At 50.3% G+C, this 25,141-nt stretch overlaps 1 protein-coding gene across 1 annotated transcript in view; it reads right to left on the bottom strand.

Annotated features, from left to right (window-relative positions):
• LOC137562503 (ephexin-1-like) overlaps positions 1-25,141 on the bottom strand; it is a 120,791-nt gene that overhangs the window by 83,806 nt on the left and 11,844 nt on the right. Inside the window, exon 2 of the mRNA XM_068273900.1 lies at positions 16,779-17,226. Within this exon, the coding sequence (XP_068130001.1) occupies positions 16,779-17,181 (403 nt within the window). The 5' untranslated portion in view covers positions 17,182-17,226. The remainder of the gene's footprint in view (positions 1-16,778; positions 17,227-25,141) is intronic.

The raw sequence follows: 25,141 nt of genomic DNA, 5'->3' as shown, positions 1-25,141 counted from the left end.
AGAAAGCCCCCTCCCCTCCCCCAGGGGCAGTGTGGGCCACACCTATGAATAATATCTGGGCCCAGAGACAGAAGGCCGTGCAGAGGGGCAGGAAGAGGGGGGGTTTCCTCTGTGGGGTGACTCAGATCTGGGATGGGATCATAGAGCAGGAAACTGGAATATAACTGATAGAGACCCCTCCATCCCCCGCTCTCCTTACATACCCCTTCCCTCTCCCAGCGATGTCTGCGGGACATCCTGCCACCCCAGCCTGGCATGGCGGGAGCCCCTCGCACAGGGTTGCCTTGCCCAATACTGGAGGGGATCTCAGAATACTACAACACAATGCTACACACAAAATAATCAGTGTACTATGCGCACAGTGGGTTACACATTACCCGTGGGTGAATAGCCCTACAGGTCTACTTCTAAAAAAATGGCGACAGTCGCTGCATTTTTCCTGATGGTTAGACAATTAAGGACTTCTTAACCATTTCCTGCAAAACAGACATTTTGAAAGATGAGTTTTGTAGGAGAGATGATCTGTGGGGATGAGGGGTGCACACGTGCGCATGCATGTACACATGTACGCGCGCAGCCACTTTCCGCTGCCTATGGGCAAGTATACACTTTAAAGGGAACCTGAAGCGAGTAAAATTATTTAAAATAAAGAAGTTTTAAAGGATACCACAACTGACATGTGGCATAATGAGATAGACATGGGTATGTACAGTGCCTAGCACACAAATAACTATGCTGTGTTCCTTTTTTTCTTTCTCTGCCCGAAAGAGTTAAATATCAGGTATGTAAGTGGCTGACTCAGTCCTGACTCAGACAAGAAGTGACTACAGTGTGACCTTCACTGATAAGAAATTCCAACTATAAAACACTTTCCTAGAAGAAAATGGCTTCTGAGAGCAAGAAAGAGATAAAAAAGGGGGAAATTCTTATCAGTGAGGGTCACACTGTAGTCACTTCCTGTCTGAGTCAGGACTGAGTCAGCCACTTACATACCTGATATTTACCTCTTTCAGGCAGAGAAAGAAAAAAAGGAACACAGTATAGTTATTTGTGTGCTAGGCACTGTACATACCCATGTCTATCTCATTATGACACATGTCAGTTTTGGTATCCTTTAAGTTTTACTCACCTGGGGCTTCCCTCAGCCCCCTGTAGCTGATCGGTGCCCTCGCAGCGTTTTTGTCCTTATTAAAACCCTTCTCCACCGCTTTGAACCAATTCATACATTTTGTTTCCGCTATTAATCGATCATTTGACGTTTTGTAGCCGCCCTTCAGTGCAGTGACACGAAGTTCATCCATGCTGTGTCCGTTGGACCGAAAGTGAGTAGCAACTGGGATTTCAGATCTGAACTTCCTGTTGCTACACACTTTCGGTCCAACGGACACAGCATGGATGATCTTCGTGTCACTGCCCTGAAGGGCGGCTTCAAAACGTCAAATGATCGATTAAAGCGAAATATAACCCAGCATTTCAACTTTGCTCTAAAACATTATTTACAGTATATTATATGCAAAAAGCATTTTTTTTTTTACTAGACCAGCATTGGAAGGGTTACACAGGGCTTTAAAGTTCCTGGAGATTTCTGCAGACGCATCCGAAGCTGAAAGAGATACATTTTGTTTACATAAATGTATCTAAGTGTTGAATGTGACTTATCTCTCTGACTGAAAAAGGAGCTTGGAGGACAGCCAAAGAGTGTGTAACATTTCTCAATAGATACATATAACTAAATAGAATGTAACAATCTGAACTTCTGCATATCTCTCCACAGAACTTTAAACTTCTGTGTTTAACCCTTCCAATGATGGTCTAGTAAAAAAAATGCTTTTTGCATATAATATGCTGTAAATAATATTTTAGAGCAAAGCTGAAATGCAGGGTTATATTCCGCTTTAATAGCAGAAACAAAATTTATAAATTGGTTCAAAGCTGTGCAGAACGGTTTGAATAAGGACAAAAACTTTTTATATTGGTATGAGGCTGATGATATTTGAACTTTCTCAGCCATTATACCTGAACTTGTGAACTAAGAATTTACGATACCTCTGGGTCAATCCTAATCCCATGTCTGTGAGCATGGAGTAAACAAGGATCCTTATCTCAGCTTACAACCTCTAACCCCATTTAGATGTTCTGTTTGAATTAAGGCATCTTAATGACATGTATTTATGCTTGAAAAAAAATATCTGTTTTCCCTTTTGATGTTGCATGTATATAAGCTGTCTGTACCACCAGCCTGCAAACTAACAGGATGTAAACCAGACGAAGGCTGCAAGGCCGAAAGCTTGCTTATTTTTATTCATTTTTAGTTAGCCAATAAAGTGTATCATCCTGATTTAAAACTTCTTGCTTTTACTGATGGCTAACACGGTACAATACCCTACTGCTACTTATTTAAAATAAACACATGACGTAGCTGCAAATGAATATTACCTACTAACCTCTCCGTCAGTTCCTCTCAGAAGTTCACCATTTGCTTCTTACAGTGATCCCTTTCAGTTCTGACTAGATTTTGTCAGAACTGAAATATACCAGTTGCTGTCAGTTATATATCAGCAGTTGTCAGTTACAACTGAATGTGTAAGGTAATGTCCATGTTTCCCTATGGCTCAAGTGGGTGATATTACAGTGTAACAGTGTGCTGACCAGGAAGCTGTTATGGGGTAATGGGCATTTTTAAAATGGAGGACGGAGAATTCCATTGATCACAAAGGACAAATGGGGCGCAGGAGAGGGGAAAGAGATTAAGGAGTAGACTACACAGGAGGTAAGTATGACCTGTGTATGGTTGTTTTGACTTTTTATTTTTAGTTCAGGTTCTCTTGAAAGGAAAAAAAAAACCTTTATTTCAAGATAAAATATCTTTGCTGCTGCAACACACAGAAATTCAAGTGTTAAAATAAAGGGGATACATTAGAAAGCCTTTTCCTAGAGTGGCCCAGTTTATTTTCAAACTGCAATTGGTGACAACAAAAAAGCTGTATTTTTTCATTTTTTCTCCCTCAAAATGTATAGGAAATAAAGTATTTCTGGAGTGTAAACCCCCCCCCCCCCCCCACATAAAAAATACGATGTATAGATCACTAAGGTGCCATAAGTAGTGAAAAAGTTATTGCTGATTAAATAGGGGCATAGCTTTATATATCAATAATAATAATAATAACAGCTAAAATGTCACCACTGCTCTGGTACATAAGATTAGAACAGGCCTAGGGTCAAAGTGGTGAAAGTGTACCAGAGCCAAAGCTCAGGTGCAAAATGAGATCATTACCTAAAGAGAGCGGAGCCTCAGGGTCCTATTGAGGTTTCCCTCAGTGCTCCAATGTCCCTCCTCTCTGAGCGCGAATCCCCCCCCCCCCAACGGAAGATTAGCGACAAGGCATTCTCCATAATCCTTTCGGGCCGCACAGCTCCTCCTCCTCGGCATGGCTGCGCAGTAGCCTCGTGAGCACACCTGCCGTTCATGCGCAGTAAGTCACATGCTACTGCGCATGCAAGGCCCCGATGTAGAGGGGGCCACGCTGACTAAGTGGGGGGGGGGCATCAGAGCACTGAGGGAAGGCTCAATAGAATCCTGAGGCTCCCCTCTCTTTATACATCACTTGTTGAGCCTGAGCTTTGGCTCGGGTTCCCTTTAGGAGGCACAGATGTTTATTATAGATTTCATGATGTTTATATACTGGGATAGTTTGTTTGGGGACAGAATCTCCTCCCCCCTCAGCGCTGGGCGCGTTTATTTGTAGAAGACGCTGATGTACGATGGAAGCCTCGCTGTAGAACCAAACACCTGCCAGGCCAGCGCAGAAGTGACTGCCTGGCTTAGCGGAGGTCATATAATGGCCAGGAGGCCTGACTCCAGCACCGTTCAGCCTCACAGACCTCCACACCGGCAAGCTGCAATCCTCCCAGAGTCCTGTCCATGCCCCCCCTCCTCAATACCTAAACATCACGCCAAATCAGGCAGCAGTAGGAGAAACAGTAAGCCTGATTAAAGGACCACTCGTAATCGTAATATTTAAAATATATGTAAAAATATACAAATAAGAAGTACATTTCTTCCAGAGTAAAATGATCCATCAATTACTTTTATCCTATGTTGCTGTCACTTACAGTAGGTAGTAGAAATCTGACATTACCGACAGGTTTTGGACTAAGCCATATTATCATGGGGGATTCTCAGGGTTTTCTTTATTTTCAAAAGCACTTAGTAAATGACAGTTGCTCCATCCAACTGCCAAAGATGTGTGCAGCGAGTAGGAAAGCTGGCCAGCATCTGTGTATAAATCCTTTTCAGGGAATATCTTTATAAAGAATAAAAGCTGTGCTGAGAAACCCCCATGAGGAGATAGGCTAGTCTAAAACCTGTTGGTTTTGTCAGATTTCTTCTACCTACTGTAAGTGACAGCAGCATAGGAGAAAAGTAATTTATGGCTCATTTTACTCTGGAAGAAACATACTTTTTATTTGTGTGTGTTTCCATGTATTTTAAATTTTACAATTTTTTACGTTGGTGGTCCTTTAAGCTTTACAGACACACAGCTCAGTACCCTGTCCTGTTCTATGGAGAGGGGAGGGAGGAGAGGAGTGGGCCCCACTGCGGGATTTACAATACGATGACCCAAGTCATCAGTGTGGGATACCATCAGTAAGTGGGGGTGACACCTGTATGGATCTCAGATTTCTGGGTGCTTCCATGGAAGCTGTTCTGCATGCAGCCTGCTTGTGTCCGGATCCTCAGAAAGGGTTAACCTGCGCAGGCCATCTTTTCCCCATCTCACCTGCCCTGCAGGGATGTTTCACACAAAACACTCCGACTATTCCAGCGTGACTCACTTACAAGAAGCTGAGAGCACAAAACACAGAAGTCACGTGTGGGATGACCCAGAAACATCCGCATTATGTATGGTAATGGCATTCATACACCGAAGCTGTCAGCTCACTGCCTCTTCATCGGGTAAGGGGGAGGAGTCATCCTAGATCCGCAGCAACCGCCCTGATCACTCTCCCACTTCTGTGTCTACACATGGGGAGCAGAGATATCAGTGCGCACCCTCAGGTAATGGGTGCAGCAGGTGGGCAGAGCTGGGAACTCAGGTGCACAGAGATCTCACCACCAGAGCCCCTGAGAGATAGGAGGAGCCAGCAGGGGGAGGAGCCTCTGGTAATGGGTGCAGCAGGTGTGCAGAGCAGGGAACTCAGGTGCACAGAGATCTCACCACCAGAGCCCCTGAGCGATAGAAGAATCCAGCAGGGGGAGGAGCCTCTGTTAATGGGTGCAGCAGGTGTGCAGAGCTGGGAACTCAGGTGCACAGAGATCTCACCACCAGAGCCCGTGAGAGATAGAAGAATCCAGCAGGGGGAGGAGCCTCTGGTAATGGGTGCAGCAGGTGGGCAGAGCTGGGAACTCAGGTGCACAGAGATCTCACCACCAGAGTCCCTGAGAGATAGAGGTATACAGCAGGGGGAGGAGCCTCTGTTAATGGGTGCAGCAGGTGTGCAGAGCTGGGAACTCAGGTGCACAGAGATCTCACCACCAGAGCCCCTGAGCGATAGAAGAATCCAGCAGGGGGAGGAGCCTCTGGTAATGGTTGCAGCAGGTGTGCAGAGCTGGGAACTCAGGTGCACAGAGATCTCACCACCAGAGCCCCTGAGAGATAGAAGAATCCAGCAGGGGGAGGAGCCTCTGGTAATGGGTGCAGCAGGTGTACAGAGCTGGGAACTCAGGTGCACAGAGATCTCACCACCAGAGTCCCTGAGAGATAGAGGAATCCAGCAGGGGGAGGAGCCTTGGGTAATGGGTGCAGCAGGTGTGCAGAGCTGGGAACTCAGGTACACAGAGATCTCACCACCAGAGTCCCTGAGAGATAGAGGAATCCAGCAGGGGGAGGAGCCTCTGGTAATGGGTGCAGCAGGTGTGCAGAGCTGGGAACTCAGGTGCACAGAGATCTCACCACCAGAGCCCCTGAGAGATAGAAGAATCCAGCAGGGGGAGGAGCCTCTGGTAATGGGTGCAGCAGGTGTGCAGAGCTGGGAACTCAGGTACACAGAGATCTCACCACCAGAGCCCCTGAGAGATAGAAGAATCCAGCAGGGGGAGGAGCCTCTGGTAATGGGTGCAGCAGGTGGGCAGAGCAGGGAACTCAGGTGCACAGAGATCTCCTCACCAGATCCTTGAGAGATAGAAGAATCCAGCAGGGGGAGGAGCCTCTGGTAATGGGTGCAGCAGGTGGGCAGAGCAGGGAACTCAGGTGCACAGAGATCTCCTCACCAGATCCCTGAGAGATAGAAGAATCCAGCAGGGGGAGGAGCCTCTGGTAATGGGAGCAGCAGGTGTGCAGAGCTGGGAACTCAGGTGCACAGAGATCTCACCACCAGAGCCCCTGAGGGATAGAGGAATCCAGTAGGGGGAGGAGCCTCTGGTAATGGGAGCAGCAGGTGTGCAGAGCTGGGAACTCAGTTGCACAGAGATCTCACCACCAGAGCCCCTGAGAGATAGAAGAATCCAGCAGGGGAGGAGCCTCTGGTAATGGTTGCAGCAGGTGGGCAGAGCTGGGAACTCAGGTGCACAGAGATCTCACCACCAGAGCCCCTGAGAGATAGAGGAATCCAGCAGGGGGAGGAGCCTCTGGTAATGGGTGCAGCAGGTGCGCAGAGCTGGGAACTCAGGTGCACAGAGATCTCACCACCAGAGCCCCTGAGAGATAGAAGAATCCAGCAGGGGGAGGAGCCTCTGGTAATGGGTGCAGCAGGTGGGCAGAGCTGGGAACTCCGGTGCACAGAGATCTCACCACCAGAGTACCTGAGAGATAGAGGAATCCAGCAGGGGGAGGAGCCTCTGGTAATGGTTGCAGCAGGTGGGCAGAGCTGGGAACTCAGAACGCAGAGATCTTGCTGCCAGAGTACCTGACACACAGAAGAAGCAGTTATGTGGATAACCCTCCACCTAGCAGAGATAGTTTGGGGCAGTGAGCTTCCACACTAGGGATGATTAGTGACGTAAGTATTTCCCAGTTCCTGCAGGATTATGTAGCTTGAAAATGGACCAACCCATTTAATCCTGGGCGGGACTGGATTGGTCCATTTTCAAGATGCATACATATTTACATAAACCTGCATGAACTCAGAAATATTTGCATCTCATTGATCTTCCCTATTACACGCCCTCGGATGAGCAATCTATATATATTTAAAATCACAAACACTGGTCCACATGACAGCCCATGGGCCCCAGGTCTCTCTCACTCACTGGGGCCCCCAAACCACCATGCGACACCTAGAGGGAAGTGCGGGCAAGCCCTGGACCTCTCACCTCCAGGGAACTCACCCCACCACCTCTAAACTGAATGCCAACTGCAACAAACACAATTGCTAACTTCCAGTCAGAGCAATATCCTGCCTCTATCTGGCCAGCAGACGCTTGTCAGCCAAATCAGGTGCACTGTCATACACCCTTTGCCTGCTGTACCATACCTAGCAGGAATTACATAGATTAGCATTCAGGTGGGAGGCTTCGGGTGGACGCAATCGTGAATTGCGTCGTTTAACAGGGACGCCCCGTGTAGGCACATCTCCCACACGGTCCCCTCCCTAACCACTCACCTGTCAACCGCAACGTAGAAGCTGCAAAAAATTAAATTTAAAATCACAAACACTGGTCCACATGACAGCCCAGGGGACCCAGGTCTCTCTCACCTCCAAGATGCATACATATTTACATAAACCTGCATGAACTCAGAAATATTTGCATCTCATTGATCTTCCCTATTACACGCCCTCGGATGAGCAATCTATATATATAATAGACTAAGTGCCTCAACCTTCAAACAAGAAGAAGAAGTACTTTGCATGAGAAAATGTATGCGTGCTCAAACACGAAGTTTAAGGCCTCTTTTCCACGGACTGTTGAGCTGTGTGCTCAGCAAGCAGTTACCAGGCAGCAGCAAGCAGTTATTAGTCAGCAGCGAGCAGATACCAGGCAGCAGCGAGCAGTTACCAGGCAGCAGCGAGCAGTTACCAGGCAGCAGCGAGCAGTTACCAGGCAGCAACAAGCAGTTACCAGGCAGCAACAAGCAGTTACCAGGCAGCAACGAGCAGTTACCAGGCAGCAACAAGCAGTTACCAGGCAGCAACAAGCAGTTACCAGGCAGCAACAAGCAGTTACCAGGCAGCAACAAGCAGTTACCAGGCAGCAACAAGCAGTTACCAGGCAGCAACGAGCAGTTACCAGGCAGCAACGAGCAGTTACCAGGCAGCAACGAGCAGTTACCAGGCAGCAACGAGCAGTTACCAGGCAGCAACGAGCAGTTACCAGGCAGCAACGAGCAGTTACCAGGCAGCAACGAGCAGTTACCAGGCAGCAACGAGCAGTTACCAGGCAGCAACGAGCAGTTACCAGGCAGCAACGAGCAGTTACCAGGCAGCAACGAGCAGTTACCAGGCAGCAACGAGCAGTTACCAGGCAGCAACGAGCAGTTACCAGGCAGCAACGAGCAGTTACCAGGCAGCAACGAGCAGTTACCAGGCAGCAACGAGCAGTTACCAGGCAGCAACGAGCAGTTACCAGGCAGCAACGAGCAGTTACCAGGCAGCAACGAGCAGTTACCAGGCAGCAACGAGCAGTTACCAGGCAGCAACGAGCAGTTACCAGGCAGCAACGAGCAGTTACCAGGCAGCAACGAGCAGTTACCAGGCAGCAACGAGCAGTTACCAGGCAGCAACGAGCAGTTACCAGGCAGCAACGAGCAGTTACCAGGCAGCAACGAGCAGTTACCAGGCAGCAACGAGCAGTTACCAGGCAGCAACGAGCAGTTACCAGGCAGCAACGAGCAGTTACCAGGCAGCAACGAGCAGTTACCAGGCAGCAACGAGCAGTTACCAGGCAGCAACGAGCAGTTACCAGGCAGCAACGAGCAGTTACCAGGCAGCAACGAGCAGTTACCAGGCAGCAACGAGCAGTTACCAGGCAGCAACGAGCAGTTACCAGGCAGCAACGAGCAGTTACCAGGCAGCAACGAGCAGTTACCAGGCAGCAACGAGCAGTTACCAGGCAGCAACGAGCAGTTACCAGGCAGCAACGAGCAGTTACCAGGCAGCAACGAGCAGTTACCAGGCAGCAGCGAGCAGTTACCAGGCAGCAGCGAGCAGTTACCAGGCAGCAGCGAGCAGTTACCAGGCAGCAGCGAGCAGTTACCAGGCAGCAGCGAGCAGTTACCAGGCAGCAGCGAGCAGTTACCAGGCAGCAGCGAGCAGTTACCAGGCAGCAGCGAGCAGTTACCAGGCAGCAGCGAGCAGTTACCAGGCAGCAGCGAGCAGTTACCAGGCAGCAGCGAGCAGTTACCAGGCAGCAGCGAGCAGATACCAGGCAGCAGCGAGCAGATACCAGGCAGCAGCGAGCAGATACCAGGCAGCAGCGAGCAGTTACCAGGCAGCAACGAGCAGTTACCAGGCAGCAGCGAGCAGATACCAGGCAGCAGCGAGCAGATACCAGGCAGCAGCGAGCAGTTACCAGGCAGCAACGAGCAGTTACCAGGCAGCAACGAGCAGTTACCAGGCAGCAACGAGCAGTTACCAGGCAGCAGCGAGCAGTTACCAGGCAGCAGCGAGCAGTTACCAGGCAGCAGCGAGCAGTTACCAGGCAGCAGCGAGCAGTTACCAGGCAGCAGCGAGCAGATACCAGGCAGCAGCGAGCAGATACCAGGCAGCAGCGAGCAGATACCAGGCAGCAGCGAGCAGATACCAGGCAGCAGCGAGCAGATACCAGGCAGCAGCGAGCAGATACCAGGCAGCAGCGAGCAGATACCAGGCAGCAGCGAGCAGATACCAGGCAGCAGCGAGCAGATACCAGGCAGCAGCAAGCAGTTACCAGGCAGCAGCAAGCAGTTACCAGGCAGCAGTGAGCAGTTACCAGGGAGCAGTGAGCAGTTGTGAGAGTTTGAGAGCCATTTCACTGCCTATTCACAGTCCATGGAAAAGAGGCCTTACCCTAGCAAGTCTGACATTGCAAATCTGGCCTAATTGGCTATTCATGAGGCAATGTTAATGCAAATGCATGCACAAACCAATACCACAAAGCAGTCACCCTGCTACATGCTACATTAGCACTATCCGGCTTAGTGCACACCAGAGCGGTTCGGCAGCGTTTTGCGATCCACTTGCGGCTGCGGATACGCTTGGGTAATGTATTTCAATGGGCTGGTGCACACCAGAGCGGGAGGCGTTTTGCTGAAACGCATACTCCCGAGGTGAGGCATTTTTTGGATTGCGGAGGCGTTTCTGCCTCCAATGTAAAGTATAGGAAAAACGCAAACCGCTCTGAAAAACGGCAGTTCAGAGCGGTTTTGCAGGCGTTTTTGTTACAGAAGCTGTTCAGTAACAGCTTTACTGTAACAATATATGAAATCTACTACACCAAAAACGCTTTACAAAACTGCAAAATGCTAGGTGAAATGCTACAGAAAAATAAGAAAAAGCGTTTCAAAATCTGCTAGCATTTTGCGGATCTGCTAGCAGTTTTTGGTGTGCTCCAGGAGCACCACGGGGAGGATTCCCAATGCCCCCTTTTTATACAACTGGGGGGACCGCAGGGTCCCAGGCTCTCTGGCCAGCGCTGGGGAGAGCTGCCTGCACCCACCTCCCAATATTAAAAACAGGCACTTACCTTAACGTCCATTGCATTCTGCTACATGCGCATTAATTTGGGGGCACCACATGAGAAAGGAGAGAAGCATGGGTCACCCCGAGCTTTACAGCTCAGGGCTGGCTCACATACAGCACTCCAGAGGGGGGGGGGGGGGGGTCGAGGACAGGCGCACTCACTCCAGGGTTCACACCACCGGAGCAAGCCATCCACCACCTGCCTCCAAAGGATACAAACTGCACAAAATGCTTTCCATGAGAAAATTAATGCGCATGTAGCAGAACCCAATGGATGTTAAGGTAAGTGGCTGTTTTTAATATTAGGAGGTGGGTGCGGACGGCTCTCCCCAGCGCCTCCCACTCCGGGGTGCGGCTGTGGTTCCCAGGCAGCGAGAGAGCACTTTGCAGTATTGGTTTTTTGACCCTGCATAGTTTGGCATGCGAAAGCAAATGCATATTTGCATGAGCATTGCCTCATGAATAGCCAATTAGGCCAGATTTGGAAAGCCAGACTTGCTAGGGTTAAACTTGGTGTTTGAGCACGCAAAATTTTTCTCATGGAAAGCATTTTTTGCAGTTGTATCCTTTGGAGGCAGGTGGTGGATGGCTTGCTCTAGTGGTGTGAGCCCTGGAGTGAGTTGTCTGCGCCTGTCCTCCCCCCACCCCGGAGTGTTGTATGTGAGCCAGCCCTGAGCTCTAAAGCTCGGGGTGACCCATGCTTCACTCCTTTCTCATGTGGTGCCCCCAAGTTAATGTGCATGTTGCAGAACGCAATAGACGTTAAGGTAAGTGCCTGTTTTTAATATTGGGAGGTGGGTGCGGATGGCTCTCCCCGGCGCTGACCACACTTGGGGGGGGGGGTGCAGCTGCGCCACCCAGCCTCCCCCTCCGGGGTGCCGCTGTGGTTCCCAGGCAGTAAGAGAGCCTGGGACCCCGCAGTCCCCCGGTTGTATGGGGGCATTTGGAATCCTCCCCGTGGCGCTCCTGGATAGTGCTAATGTAGCATGAACTAATTCCCGCAGGGCGATCGCTTTGCGGTATTGGTTTTTGGACCCTGCATAGTTTGGCATGCGAAAGCAAATGCATATTTGCATGAGCATTGCCTCATGAATAGCCAATTAGGCCGGATTTGCAAAGCCAGACTTGCAAGGGTTAAACTTGGTGTTTGAGCACGCATACATTTTCTCATGGAAAGCCTACTTCTTCTTGCTTCAAGGTTGAGGCACGTACTCTATTAGATAGATAGATGCGGCATATGCTACGACGCGGGTTGGCTAGTTATTTATATTACCAGTGTCGTTTGTTCAGGCTGTTGAGCTGTTTCCTGCCCATTTAGGCCTCGTTCACATCAGGGCCGTTTCTGTGTGCCCTTCACAGCGCATTGCCCCGTGTGTTCTGCAAAGTACTGATTTTCCCATGTAATTAATATACCTGGTTCACATCTATGCGCTGCGCTGAGCTGCGTTACAAAAACGTAGCATTGCATGCATTTCTGTGCGCTGAGCTGTAAATCGCACATCAATGCAAGTGAACGGGTAACCTTTTTTAAGCGCATACAAGCGTTTTTTACTCCTAATTGAAAAAAAATACATTTTCATATGAAAAAAAACTTTATTGACAACTACTGCTACAATAAGCAAAACCTGCTTAAAAAACAAGCGCACCACAACGCGCACAACACATGCGTTTTTTTATCATGCAATTTTACACGTTTCTCAGCGCACCCAATGTGTAAGTGTTGTTTTATTTTAAAACTTAAAAATGCCCAATAAAAAGAAAAGTTATAAAAACAAACCCACAAAGTTTAGGGCAGTGAGAGCTTTGCGGGACGTGACGGGACTGGCTGCAGTCTGGGGAATTCCTGACTTTAGTGCTGGTTTAACTTTCACAGTAATTTCACAAGAGAGAAGATTGCTGTGCGTCACCCAACATGACCCTGATGGACGGCAGGAAGTCAGAGCTGGGAACGGCGCCTGCCGAGATCAGGAAACCCACCGATACACACAGACAGATGGGCACCATCACTCTATGACTCAGGAGTCCTCCCGGCCTACAGAGGGCAGCACAGGGACACCCTGATCACTATGCAGTGACGGGAATCTCAGGTTACTATCCCAACAGGACGCCATCTCCATGGAGATTGCGTTCTCCCCACGTTTGTGAGGGTTTTATTCCCATAGCCCCCCCCACCCACCACCACGTTGCAGCATACAGGGGGCGTGGCTACATTAATAATAGGGAGTCTTTCCACCTTGGGTGATTCTGAGCACACTATACTCGTGATTAATTACACTCGCAGGCTTGAATTCTACTGTACTTTCCCATGACAGGTTCTACTTAATCAACCAGATGACTAAAATTGAAATGCGAATTAAATTCTGACAATTCAAGCAGGGCCGGATTTGTACTCTTTATACTCTTTACCGACCAAGGCCGCTGTCACCAACCGCTCCCTTCAGTATAGGTAGCCAGATTACCCCTCGCCCTTCCCTCCATTATAGGTAGCCAGATGACCCCTCCCCCTTCCCTCCATTATAGGTAGCCAGATGGCCCCTCACCTCTTTCCCTCCAGTATAGGTAGCCAGATGACCCCTTAATCCCTCCTTTTCCCACACCCCACCTTTCAGTGTACCGGTAGGTAGCCAGCTTGCCTTTAAACCATAGCAGCCATCAGTGTCGCTCATTTCTCCGCTTGCCTCCAGTGCAGAAGCTTCCTCTTCCTTTTTATCTCCAAAGCTGCCCAAGTCTATAGACGCCCGCTACAATGCAAACATGCACAGAGAGCAAGGTGACTGCTGCACAGGCAGCTAGCAGCAGAGTACAGCAGTCAGGCGCTCGCCTGATCTCCCTGCATTGCAGCATTTTCAAGCTTGCACCAGTTTAGCCTGCTGCTTTGGTGCCCTTGCTCCTGTGGTGCCCTAGGCCATGGCCTAGGTGGCCTTGCCCTAAATCTGGCCCTGAATTCAACATAGCTGAGCTTGACCTCAACTAGCCGTGAACTCTCTCTCTACAGTACCGTACTGAGCTTTAACAAAAACAGAGTGAAACAGTCACCACAGAGGTTCTATCAGGGTTCAGGGGCTTGATCAAAGGAAACATCAGAAGAGATGAGAAAAAAAAGAAAGAAAAAGCTGTTCAAAGGTATGAGTTACAAAGCTAAAGTTCTGGCAATGAACAAACCAGTTACACAGGGTGGGGGAGATTTTTTTGGGAGGTTGAAGAGCATTACAAATATTAGTTGTAAAACGGGAAAACGTTTTTGTTAATTATATACCCTGTTAAGTGGAACCGCAATCCTCACCTGGCTCATATGACGATATAGTTGTAACCACAGGAATAATTATTATTTTTAGTAGACATAAAAAGACTGTCCAGCATGTATTAAAGACACATCCTTGCACGTGGCGCAATGGCCTATAATTCACTTCCCTACTAGCAGTTCTCACTATATTTGACATGACTCAGATGAAGGCTGTAAATATTTATCATCCACTAACACATCATTTGAAAAATAACACAGTCAGGTTTGCTAGGCCACTGGTGTTGTCCAACATACATTTAAAGGACAACTGTAATGAGAGGTATATGGAGGCTGCCATATTAGTTTCCTTTTTAAACAATACCAGTTGCCTGGCAGCCCTGCTGATCTATTCGGCTGCAGTACTGAATCACACCGGAAACAAGCATGCAGCTAATCTTGTCGGATCTGACAAGAATGTCAGAAAAGCCTGATCTGTTGCATGCTAGTTCAGGGGCTATGGCTAAAAGTACTAGAGGCAGAGGAACGACAGGACAGCCAGGCAACTGGTATTGCTTACAGAGAGTCTGAAGCCTAATAAAATTGCTATTTTTATTTAACATTTATCTTTGACACTATCAGCCAAGCTAAACCACCCCATTCCTGCGACAGAACAATGTTATTAAACCCCCCAAATACCCTGGGCAAAATGCGGGGAGCTCTTCCTGGTGGAGGCAGAGCTTTGTGTAGTAGCTATGCCTCTACGCACGTCAATCCCCGCTGATCACCACCTCTTCCTGCCCCTCTCAGTCTTCTTTCACTGAAAGGGGCGGGGAGAGGGGGAAATCCGCGTGGATTGACACCAATGGAGGCAGAGCTACTGCGTTAAGCTCTGCCTCCCCGGGCAGCAAAAGCCACAACTTTAAAAGTCATGGATTTTTGCCCTGGGATTTGGGGGGTTTTATTACAGCATTCTGCTGCGGGGATGCAGCGATTTAACTTCAGCAATTTTATAAGGCTTCAGAGTCTCTTTATAAGGAAATAAATATGGCAGCTTCCATATCATAGCACTCTCACTTCAGTGCTTTAAAGGACAACTAAAGTGAGAGGTATATGGAGGCTGCCTTATTTATTTCCTGTTAAACAATACCAGTTGCCTGGCTATCCTGCTGTTCTATTTGGCTGTAGTAGTGTCTGAATCACACCAGAAACAAGCATGCAGCTAATCATATCAAATCTGACAATAATGTCATAAACACAGGATGCGCTGCATGCTTGTTCAGGGACTATGGCTACAAGTATTAGAGGCAAGGATCAGCAGGACTGCCGGGCAATGTGCATTGTTTAAAAAGAAATAAATATGGCAACCTCCATATCCCTCATTACAGTTGTTCTTTAAAGGACTACTGTGGTGGTGGTGGTGGGGGGGGGGTCGGGGAAAAAGAGTTGAACTTACCCGGGGCTTCTAATGGTCTCCCGCAGACATCCTGTGCCCGCGCACCCACTCACCGATGCTCTGGCGCCTGCGTTGCCGTGTCCTCACTCCTGCTGATGTCACCAGGAGCATACTGCGCAGGCACAGACCATACTGGGCCTGCGCAATACACTCCTGGTGACATCAGCAGGTGCGAGGATGTGGCTGTGCAGGCACAGTAGTTTTCCGACTTTAAAGTCTGAAATTCCAGAAGTGAACCGGAGGCGGGGCCGGAGCTTACCATTAGAAGCCCCGGGTAAGTTCAACTAATTTCCCCTGACCCCTACAGTATTCCTTTAAATCGTCAAATATATAAATTCAAATCGGACAGAATTTGTCTGTTGCATTAGTCGTTTCACCAGTCTTACAAGTAGCATGGAGAGGTGTCTGAGTATGAGTGACGAAAGGACTTCTCGAACAGCAAAGGTTGTCCAACTGAAGCTACCTAATTTATGCCATGACCTGAACAAACGAGAACCTACACCAGATGTCAATCAGCTCCATTACTTCCAAATGAAGAAGGTTTGGAACAGTTTTGAACCTCTCCAGGATCTTTTCCAGGATTCATCAACCTCCTAAACCTCCCCAACAGGCCAACCAAACCTTCAGGTCAGAAACCATCTCAGAAGGACATCAGAACTTCTGCCTCTCCAACTACAACTAAGGTCAGTGTTCAAGAAGGACAACAGAACTTCTGCCTTTCCAACCACAACTAAAGTCAGTGTTCACAAAGGGCATCAGAACTTCTGCCTCTCCAAACACAACTATGGTCAGTGTTCACGAAGGACATCAGAACTTTGGCCTCTCCAACCACAACTAAAGTCAATGTTCACGAAGGACATCAAAATTTCTGCCTCTCGCACCATAACCAAGATCAGTGTTCACGATTGAACCATAAGAGAGAAGGGGCACTAAGAAGACTCACAGGACATTTGCTATTCATGAACCTCAACAACACTCAGAAACAAATCATTTCCTGCCTGTGGACACCTTTATTGTGTAGGCAGCTGGAGGTAGGGGGTGGCATGGCACTGTCAGTTAAACCAGATCTAGGAGAGCACCAACTGTCCACCACTCACTACATATGATGGTTTTAACATGGTTTAACCACCATCTGTCAACTGCCAAAACACCCCAAACCACCGCATGTAGACCTTGGTCAATTGCATGCCTAGTGATAGATACACGTCAGCTGGGCAGTTTAGCATCACCTCAATGTTGTCCAGGGAAGGCTTTAGTTGACAGAAATCAGCAGTTTGGTGGTCACACAAAATATTGACACTTTCGGTAGTATTTTGCCATTCTTCAGGTGGTTAGGGTTGAGCATGGAAGTGGCGGGGGTGCAAGTGGAAACAGGGTTTGTATACATGTATGGATAATTATCCTTGACGATGTATTAGAGTGATTAGTTATCATAGGGTTACTCACGTGGTGGGCGAGACTTGTCCGCTTCTCCTTCATTTTCCGCCTTGGCCTTCACGTTCCCGGTTTCCTCCTTCTTCTGCGTAGACTTCTCCACCTTCACCAGGAGCGCCGGGGGTTTCGGGGGCAGCCTGGGCTGACTTTCCTCTAAGCTCCCCCCTCCGGAGTCTCTCTGAAACAATCCGGCAATTTTTTTCACGCAGACCCCCGCGGTAGAACTTTCCAAAGTGGACTCCACGGCTTCGGGCGGAGGGGCCGCCGGCGGGGCATTCTGGGGGCAAGGAGGGGGCTTCTGTGGGGGTTTGGGGGGCAGGTGAGGAGGAGGGCGATTGGGTGGCTTGGCTTTGATAATACGGACCGGCTTCTGGGTGAGGGGGATGGGAGGGGGTAAGGTATCAGCGGCAGACATGGTATCCACTTCGTCATACAGGATGATGGAACATCATGGAGAGACCTAGGAGAGAAAAGAAACAAGATGAGACAATGTTGAGGGGATAAGAGATTGCCCCTCCTCCTGCAGGGTGACACATACAATACCAGGCTGCCCCTCCTCCTACAGGGTGACACATACAATACCAGGCTGCCCCTCTCCCTGCAGGGTGACACAGACAGAAGGGAGCTGCCAGTCTGCCCCTCCTCCTGCAGGGTGACACAGACAGAAGAGAGCTGCCAACCTGCCCCTCCCCCTGCAGGGTGACACTGACAGAAGAGAGCTGCCGGTCTGCCCCTCCTCCTGCAGGGTGATACAGACAGAAGGGATTTAAGACTCTGCCCCGCCTCCTGCAGGGTGATACAGACAGAAGGGAGCTGCCAGTATGCCCCTCCTCCTACAGGGTGACACAGACGGGAGCTGCCAGTCTGTCCCTCCTCCTGCAGGGTGACACAGACAGAAGGGAGCTGCCAGTCTGCCCCTCCTCCTGCAGGGTGATACACACAGAAGGGAGCTGCCAGTCTGCCCCTCCCCCTGCAGGGTGATACAGACAGAAGGGAGCTGCCAGTCTGCCCCCCCCCCCCCCCCCTGCAGGGTGACGCAGGGAGTTAAGACTCTGCCCCCCCCCCCCCCTGCAGGGTGACACAGACAGCAGGGAGTTAAGACTCTGCCCCCCCCCCCCCCCCTGCAGGGTGACACAGACAGCAGGGGGTTAAGACTCTGCCCCCCCCCCCCTGCAGGGTGACACAGACAGCAGGGAGTTAAGACTCTGCCCCTCCCCCCCCCCCCCTTGCAGGGTGACACAGACAGAAGGGAGCTGCCAGCCTGCCCCTCCTCCTGCAGGGTGACACAGACAGAAGGGAGCTGCCAGTCTGCCCCTCCTCCTGCAGGGTGATACAGACAGAAGGGAGCTGCCAATCTGCCCCGCCTCCTGCAGGGTGATACAGACAGAAGGGAGCTGCCAGTATGCCCCTCCTCCTACAGGGTGACACAGACGGGAGCTGCCAGTCTGTCCCTCCTCCTGCAGGGTGACACAGACAGAAGGGAGCTGCCAGTCTGCCCCTCCTCCTGCAGGGTGATACACACAGAAGGGAGCTGCCAGTCTGCCCCTCCCCCTGCAGGGTGATACAGACAGAAGGGAGCTGCCAGTCTGCCCCCCCCCCCCCCCTGCAGGGTGACGCAGGGAGTTAAGACTCTGCCCCCCCCCCTCAGGGTGACACAGACAGCAGGGGGTTAAGACTCTGCCCCCCCCCCTGCAGGGTGACACAGACAGCAGGGAGTTAAGACTCTGCCCCTCCCCCCCCCCCTTGCAGGGTGACACAGACAGAAGGGAGCTGCCAGCCTGCCCCTCCTCCTGCAGGGTGACACAGACAGAAGGGAGCTGCCAGTCTGCCCCTCCTCCTGCAGGGTGATACAGACAGAAGGGAGCTGCCAATCTGCCCCTCCCCCTGCAGGGTGACACAGACAGAAGGGAGCTGCCAGTCTGCCCCTCTCCCTGCAGGGTGACACAGACAGAAGGGAGCTACCAGTCTGCCCCTCCTCCTGCAGGGTGACACAGACAGAAGGGAGCTGCCAGTCTGCCCCTCCTCCTGCAGGGTGATACAGACAGAAGGGAGTTAAGACTCTGCCCCTCCCCCTGCAGGGTGACACAGGTAGGCAGGTTACACTGTTTGGGGTCAGACAGAGGATGTTAGGATAAGCTCAGGATATCCCGGTTGTTATTATGGGACATTTCTCGCGCTCCGGGGTCAGGATGTCGACTTCCTCAAGATAATAACAGACGTAACACATTCCGTTGCCAGCCTTATATAACAGTGCAGGTACAGGGAAATGCATGGGATAAACACTGCTGTCTGTAACGCTTGCCAAACCTCCAGCAGCGCTCAGAGCCCCCCTCACCGACCTCCCCAATACTAACTGTCCAGCCTTGCCTATTCTGTATAGAGTCTCTCACCATCATTTTACATCATCTATTGGCTACCTGCAGGAAATACACCTAAATATACAGACAAACTAGGAGACAACAGGCAGTAGGGCAAACCAACCAACACACCATATATCCGTATATATCCGTATATATCCTCATCCACCCCCAACCACCTCTCGGTGGGAGTCCCCCAAGGCTCGGTCCTTGGCCCCCTACTGTTCACCCTATACACATCCTCCATTGGCAAGGTTATCTCCTCCATGGGTTTTAAATATCATCTGTATTCAGATGACACCCAGATCTACCTTCACACCCCTGACATATCCACCACTACCATGGACAAGGTCTCCTCCTGCCTATCTGCCATCTCCTCCTGGATGTCCGCTAGGTTTCTGAAACTAATATAGACAAAACGGAATTTATGATCTTCCCACCCCGGCCATCCATGAACCTCCCAGATGTGCATGTCACTGTTAACCACACTACCATTTGCCCTACCTCTCAAGCCCGCTGTCTGGGTGTCACCCTGAACTCCACACTCTTCTTCACTCCCCACATCCAAAACCTCACAAAGTCCTGCAACTTTCACCTTCGTAACATTTGTAAGATTCGCCCTTTCCTGACCTCTGCCACCACCAAACTCCACATCCATGCCCTCATAATTTCCCGCCTTGACTACTGCAATGCCCTGCTGTCTGGTCTCCCTATGACCCGAACAGCCCCACTGCAGTCCATCATGAATGCGGCAGCCAGAATTATCCACTGCTCCCATCGCTCCACCACGGCAGATCCCCTCCTAGAATCCCTCCACTGGCTTCCTATCCAGTCCAGAATCAGATTCAAGATACTGTGTCTGACCTACAAATCTGTCCACAAAACCTGTCCAACCTACATTTCCGATCTTACTCAGAGGTACACACCTAGCCGCTCACTCCGCTCTTCCAATGAACTTCGCCTAACCGCCCCCCGCATCACCCAGTCCCATGCACGCCTCCAGGACTTTTTTAAGAGCTGCTCCAACACTATGGAACTCCCTACCTCCACCCATTAGGGCAGCCCCCTCCTTCAACATCTTCAAGAAAGCCCTCAAAACTCACCTTTTCACTCTGGCCTACTACCCCTCACAAGTGCTCTAAACCCGCAGCTGAATTCTGGTCCCCTACCGTTCGTGTCCTTACCTCTCCCTCTAGATAGTAAGCCTTTGGGCAGGGTCCTCTTCCTTTTGTGTCCTACCTGATCATGCACCTCCATTACTGTGCACCCATGCTATGCATCTGAGTGAACCTAGCTTGCGTAATCTCCATGCTCCCCTCCAGTGACTGACTAAGCATTACCTTGTACTCATACTGTGCTGTGTGATCTCCATGCTCCCCTCCAGTGACTAAGCATTACCTTGTACTCATACTGTGCTGTGTGATCTCCATACTCCCCTCCAGTGACTAAGCATTACCTTGTACTCATACTGTGCTGTGTGATCTGGATTTCCTGTATTCTTGTATTGTCATATTGCTGTATGTCACCCCTAAATATTGTCTGTAACCTAAATTAATGTCCAGCGCTGCGTAATATGCTGGCGCTTTACGAATGGCTAATTAGGTAGCCAGGTATAGGTGCCCCCAGTATAGGTAGCCAAGTATAGGTGCCCCCAGTACAGGTAGCCAGGTATAGGAGCCCCCAGTATAGGTAGCCAGGTATAGGTGCCCCCAGTATAGGTAGCCGGGTATAGGTGCCCCAAGTATAGGTAGCCGGGTATAGGTGCCCCCAGTATAGGTAGCCAGGTATAGGTGCCCCGAGTATAGGCAGCCAGGTATAGGTGCCGCCAGTATAGGTAGCCAGGTATAGGTGCCCCCAGTATAGGTAGCCAGGTATAGGTGCCGCCAGTATAGGTAGCCAGGTATAGGTGCCGCCAGTATAGGTAGCTAGGTATAGGGGCCGTCAGTATAGGTAGCCAGGTATAGGTGCCGCCAGTATAGGTAGCTAGGTATAGGGGCCGTCAGTATAGGTAGCCAGGTATAGGTGCCGCCAGTATAGGTAGCCAGGTATAGGTGCCCCCAGTATAGGTAGCCAGGTATAGGTGCCGCCAGTATAGGTAGCCAGGTATAGGTGCCGCCAGTATAGGTAGCCAGGTATAGGTGCCCCCAGTATAGGTAGCCAAGCATAGGTGCCGCCAGTATAGGTAGCCAGGTATAGGTGCCGCCAGTATAGGTAGCCAGGGATAGGTGCCGCCAGTATAGGTAGCCAGGGATAGGTGCCGCCAGTATAGGTAGCCAGGGATAGGTGCCCTCAGTATAGGTAGCTAGGTATAGGTGCCCCCAGTATAGGTAGCTAGGTATAGGTGCCCCCAGTATAGGTAGCCAGGTATAGGTGCCCCCAGTATAGGTAGCCAGGTATAGGTACCCCCAGTATAGGTACCCCAGTATAGGTAGGTAGCCAGGCATAAGTGCCCACAGTATATTTAGCCAGGTATAGGTGCCCCCAGTGTCCAGATATAGGTGCCCCCAGTATAGGTAGCCAGGTATTGGTGCTCTGCAATGGACGGGGGCCTGAGGAGAGAGAGGAAGGAGTCAGGAGTAGTGTGCCCCCCACCCAGCGGCTGTGTCAGTGTGCCCACTGCTCCTCCTCCTCCTGTGCCCTGGGTGCACCCCCCACCCCATTAGAAACGGGGCTGAACATCAGCTACCCAATACAGCTATCTTGGGGGCCCTGGCTATTTAATTCCTGTTTCTGGAGGACACCTGCCTACTTAATTTGTGTACCTGGGATATTTAATGCTTTCTATGTGGGGGCACGTGGCTACTTAACCCTTGTATCCGGAGGGATCCTGAATCGGGAAGAATATGGAGGCTGTCATTTCCTGTTAGACAATACCAGTTGCCTGGCAGCCATGGTGATCTATTTGGCTGCAGTAGTGTCTGAATAACACCTGAAACAAGCATGCAGCTAATCTTGTCACATCTGACAATAATGTCAGAAACAGCTGATCTGCTGCATGCTTGTTCAGGGGCTATGGCTGAAAGTATTAGAGGATCAGCAGGACAGCCAGGCAACTGGTATTGCTTAAAAGGAAATAACTATGGCAGCCTCTATATGCCTCTGGCTTCAGGTGTCCTTGAACTCTTGTAATATTTTAGACTGAACTAGACTCAGCGGCTCAATCCTGGACTAGGAGAGCTGGTGCCGGTGCTAGTCCTTGAACTCTTGTACCTGGGGTGCATCTGGCTACCTAATTCATGAATGGGGGGGAGGGGGAGTGGCAGTCATCTGGGTGTGGCTTTGAAACAAGAACACAACACAGTCTATTCCTGCCAACCGCAAAGGCTACTCACTAAAACAGTAAAAACACTTTATAGGCTTGTAATGTCATCTCGCTGTGGTATAACTGAGTCATTAAACTCCTGTGTGTTTTTATGAAAGGATTGTGTGTGGGGAGTGAGGGGCAGAGGTGGGGGGCGCAGGGCGCATTGAGGCAGAGGTGGGGGGTGCAGGGCGCATTGAGGCAGAGGTGGGGGGGTGCAGGGCGCATTGAGGCAGAGGTTGGAGGCACACAGGATGTATGCTGTATGTATGTATGGCGGGGGGTGCAGAGTTGGGGGGCAGAGGGCTGTAGTGATGCACCCCACAGATGGAGGTAGGGGTTGGAGGAACACAGGATGTATGGTGTATGTATGGCGGGGGGGTGCAGAGTTGGGGGGGGGGGGCAGAGGACTGCAGCGATGCGCCCCACATTGAGGTTGGAGGCACACAGGGTGTATAGCAGGCTGTGGCGTAAAGGGAGGCAGGAGGTGCAGTGATATAATATGGTACAGCCAGTAATATGAGTTGAATAGAAGCGGAATATACTGCAGCCGGATTCAGGATGATGGCCTCAGCAGTAAGAGGAATATGACAGAATATCACAGTATAATTACACTGTCTGGCTGCAGTAATTGCACACTGACTCTATTGAGATGTAAATGGGTTTAGTCATCCATCCCTTCCAGTGAGGGTCTGTGTGGGGTCTCTGTAGGAGTGGGGCAGGGTCTCTATAGGGTTCCTTGTGGGGTCTGTGAAGGGTCTCTATAGGGTTCCTTGTGGGGTCTCTATAGGGCTCTCTGTAGAAGTGGGGCAGGGTATCTATAGGGTTCCTTGTGGGTCTGTAAAGGGTCTCTATAGGGTTCCTTGTGGGTCTGTAAAGGGTCTCTATAGGGTTCCTTGTGGGTCTGTGAAGGGTCTCTATAGCGTTCCTTGTGGGTCTGTGAAGGGTCTCTATAGGGTTCCTTGTGGGTCTGTGAAGGGTCTCTATAGGGTTCCTTGTGGGTCTGTAAAGGGTCTCTATAGGGTTCCTTGTGGGTCTGTAAAGGGTCTCTATAGGGTTCCTTGTGGGTCTGTAAAGGGTCTCTATAGGGTTCCTTGTGGGTCTGTAAAGGGTCTCTATAGGGTTCCTTGTGGGTCTGTAAAGGGTCTCTATAGGGTTCCTTGTGGGTCTGTAAAGGGTCTCTATAGGGTTCCTTGTGGGTCTGTAAAGGGTCTCTATAGGGTTCCTTGTGGGTCTGTAAAGGGTCTCTATATGATTCCTTGTGGGTCTGTAAAGGGTCTCTATAGGGTTCCTTGTGGGTCTGTAAAGGGTCTCTATAGGGTTCCTTGTGGGTCTGTAAAGGGTCTCTATAGGGTTCCTAGTGGGTCTGTGAAGGGTCTCTATAGGGTTCCTAGTGGGTCTGTGAAGGGTCTCTATAGGGTTCCTTGTGGGTCTGTGAAGGGTTTCTATAGGGTTCCTAGTGGGTCTGTGAAGGGTCTCTATAGGGTTCCTAGTGGGTCTGTGAAGGGTCTCTATAGGGTTCCTAGTGGGTCTGTGAAGGGTCTCTATAGGGTTCCTAGTGGGTCTGTGAAGGGTCTCTATAGGGTTCCTTGTGGGTCTGTGAAGGGTCTCTATAGGGTTCCTTGTGGGTCTGTAAAGGGTGTCTATAGGGTTCCTTGTGGGTCTGTAAAGGGTCTCTATAGGGTTCCTTGTAGGTCTGTAAAGGGTCTCTATAGGGTTCCTTGTGGGTCTGTAAAGGGTCTCTATAGGGTTCCTTGTGGGTCTGTAAAGGGTCTCTATAGGGTTCCTTGTGGGTCTGTGAAGGGTCTCTATAGGGTTCCTTGTGGGGTCTGTGAAGGGTCTCTATAGGGTTCCTTGTGGGTCTGTAAAGGGTCTCTATATGGTTCCTTGTGGGTCTGTGAAGAGTCTTTATAGGGTTCCTTGTGGGTCTGTGAAGGGTTTCTATAGGGTTCCTTGTGGGTCTGTGAAGGGTCTATATAGGGTTCCTTGTGGGGTCTGTGAAGGGTCTCTATAGGGTTCCTTGTGGGTCTGTAAAGGGTCTCTATAGGGTTCCTTGTGGGGTCTGTGAAGGGTCTCTATAGGGTTCCTTGTGGGTCTGTAAAGGGTCTCTATATGGTTCCTTGTGGGTCTGTGAAGGGTCTCTATAGGGTTCCTTGTGGGTCTGTGAAGGGTTTCTATAGGGTTCCTTGTGGGTCTGTGAAGGGTCTCTATAGGGTTCCTTGTGGGGTCTGTGAAGGGTCTCTATAGGGTTCCTAGTGGGTCTGTGAAGGGTCTCTATAGGGTTCCTTGTGGGTCTGTGAAGGGTCTCTATAGGGTTCCTTGTGGGTCTGTTAAGGGTCTCTATAGGGTTCCTTGTGGGTCTGTAAAGGGTCTCTATAGGGTTCCTTGTGGGTCTGTAAAGGGTCTCTATAGGGTTCCTTGTGGGTCTGTAAAGGGTCTCTATAGGGTTCCTTGTGGGTCTGTAAAGGGTCTCTATAGGGTTCCTTGTGGGTCTGTAAAGGGTCTCTATAGGGTTCCTTGTGGGTCTGTAAAGGGTCTCTATAGGGTTCCTTGTGGGTCTGTAAAGGGTCTCTATAGGGTTCCTTGTGGGTCTGTAAAGGGTCTCTATAGGGTTCCTAGTGGGTCTGTAAAGGGTCTCTATAGGGTTCCTAGTGGGTCTGTGAAGGGTCTCTATAGGGTTCCTTGTGGGTCTGTGAAGGGTCTCTATAGGGTTCCTA

The sequence above is a fragment of the Hyperolius riggenbachi genome, chromosome 3 (genome assembly GCF_040937935.1).
Source record: "Hyperolius riggenbachi isolate aHypRig1 chromosome 3, aHypRig1.pri, whole genome shotgun sequence".
Taxonomy (NCBI): Eukaryota; Metazoa; Chordata; class Amphibia; order Anura; family Hyperoliidae; genus Hyperolius; species Hyperolius riggenbachi.
Note: the sequence above shows the minus strand (reverse complement) of the source record. Positions and strands in the feature narration are given on the sequence as shown.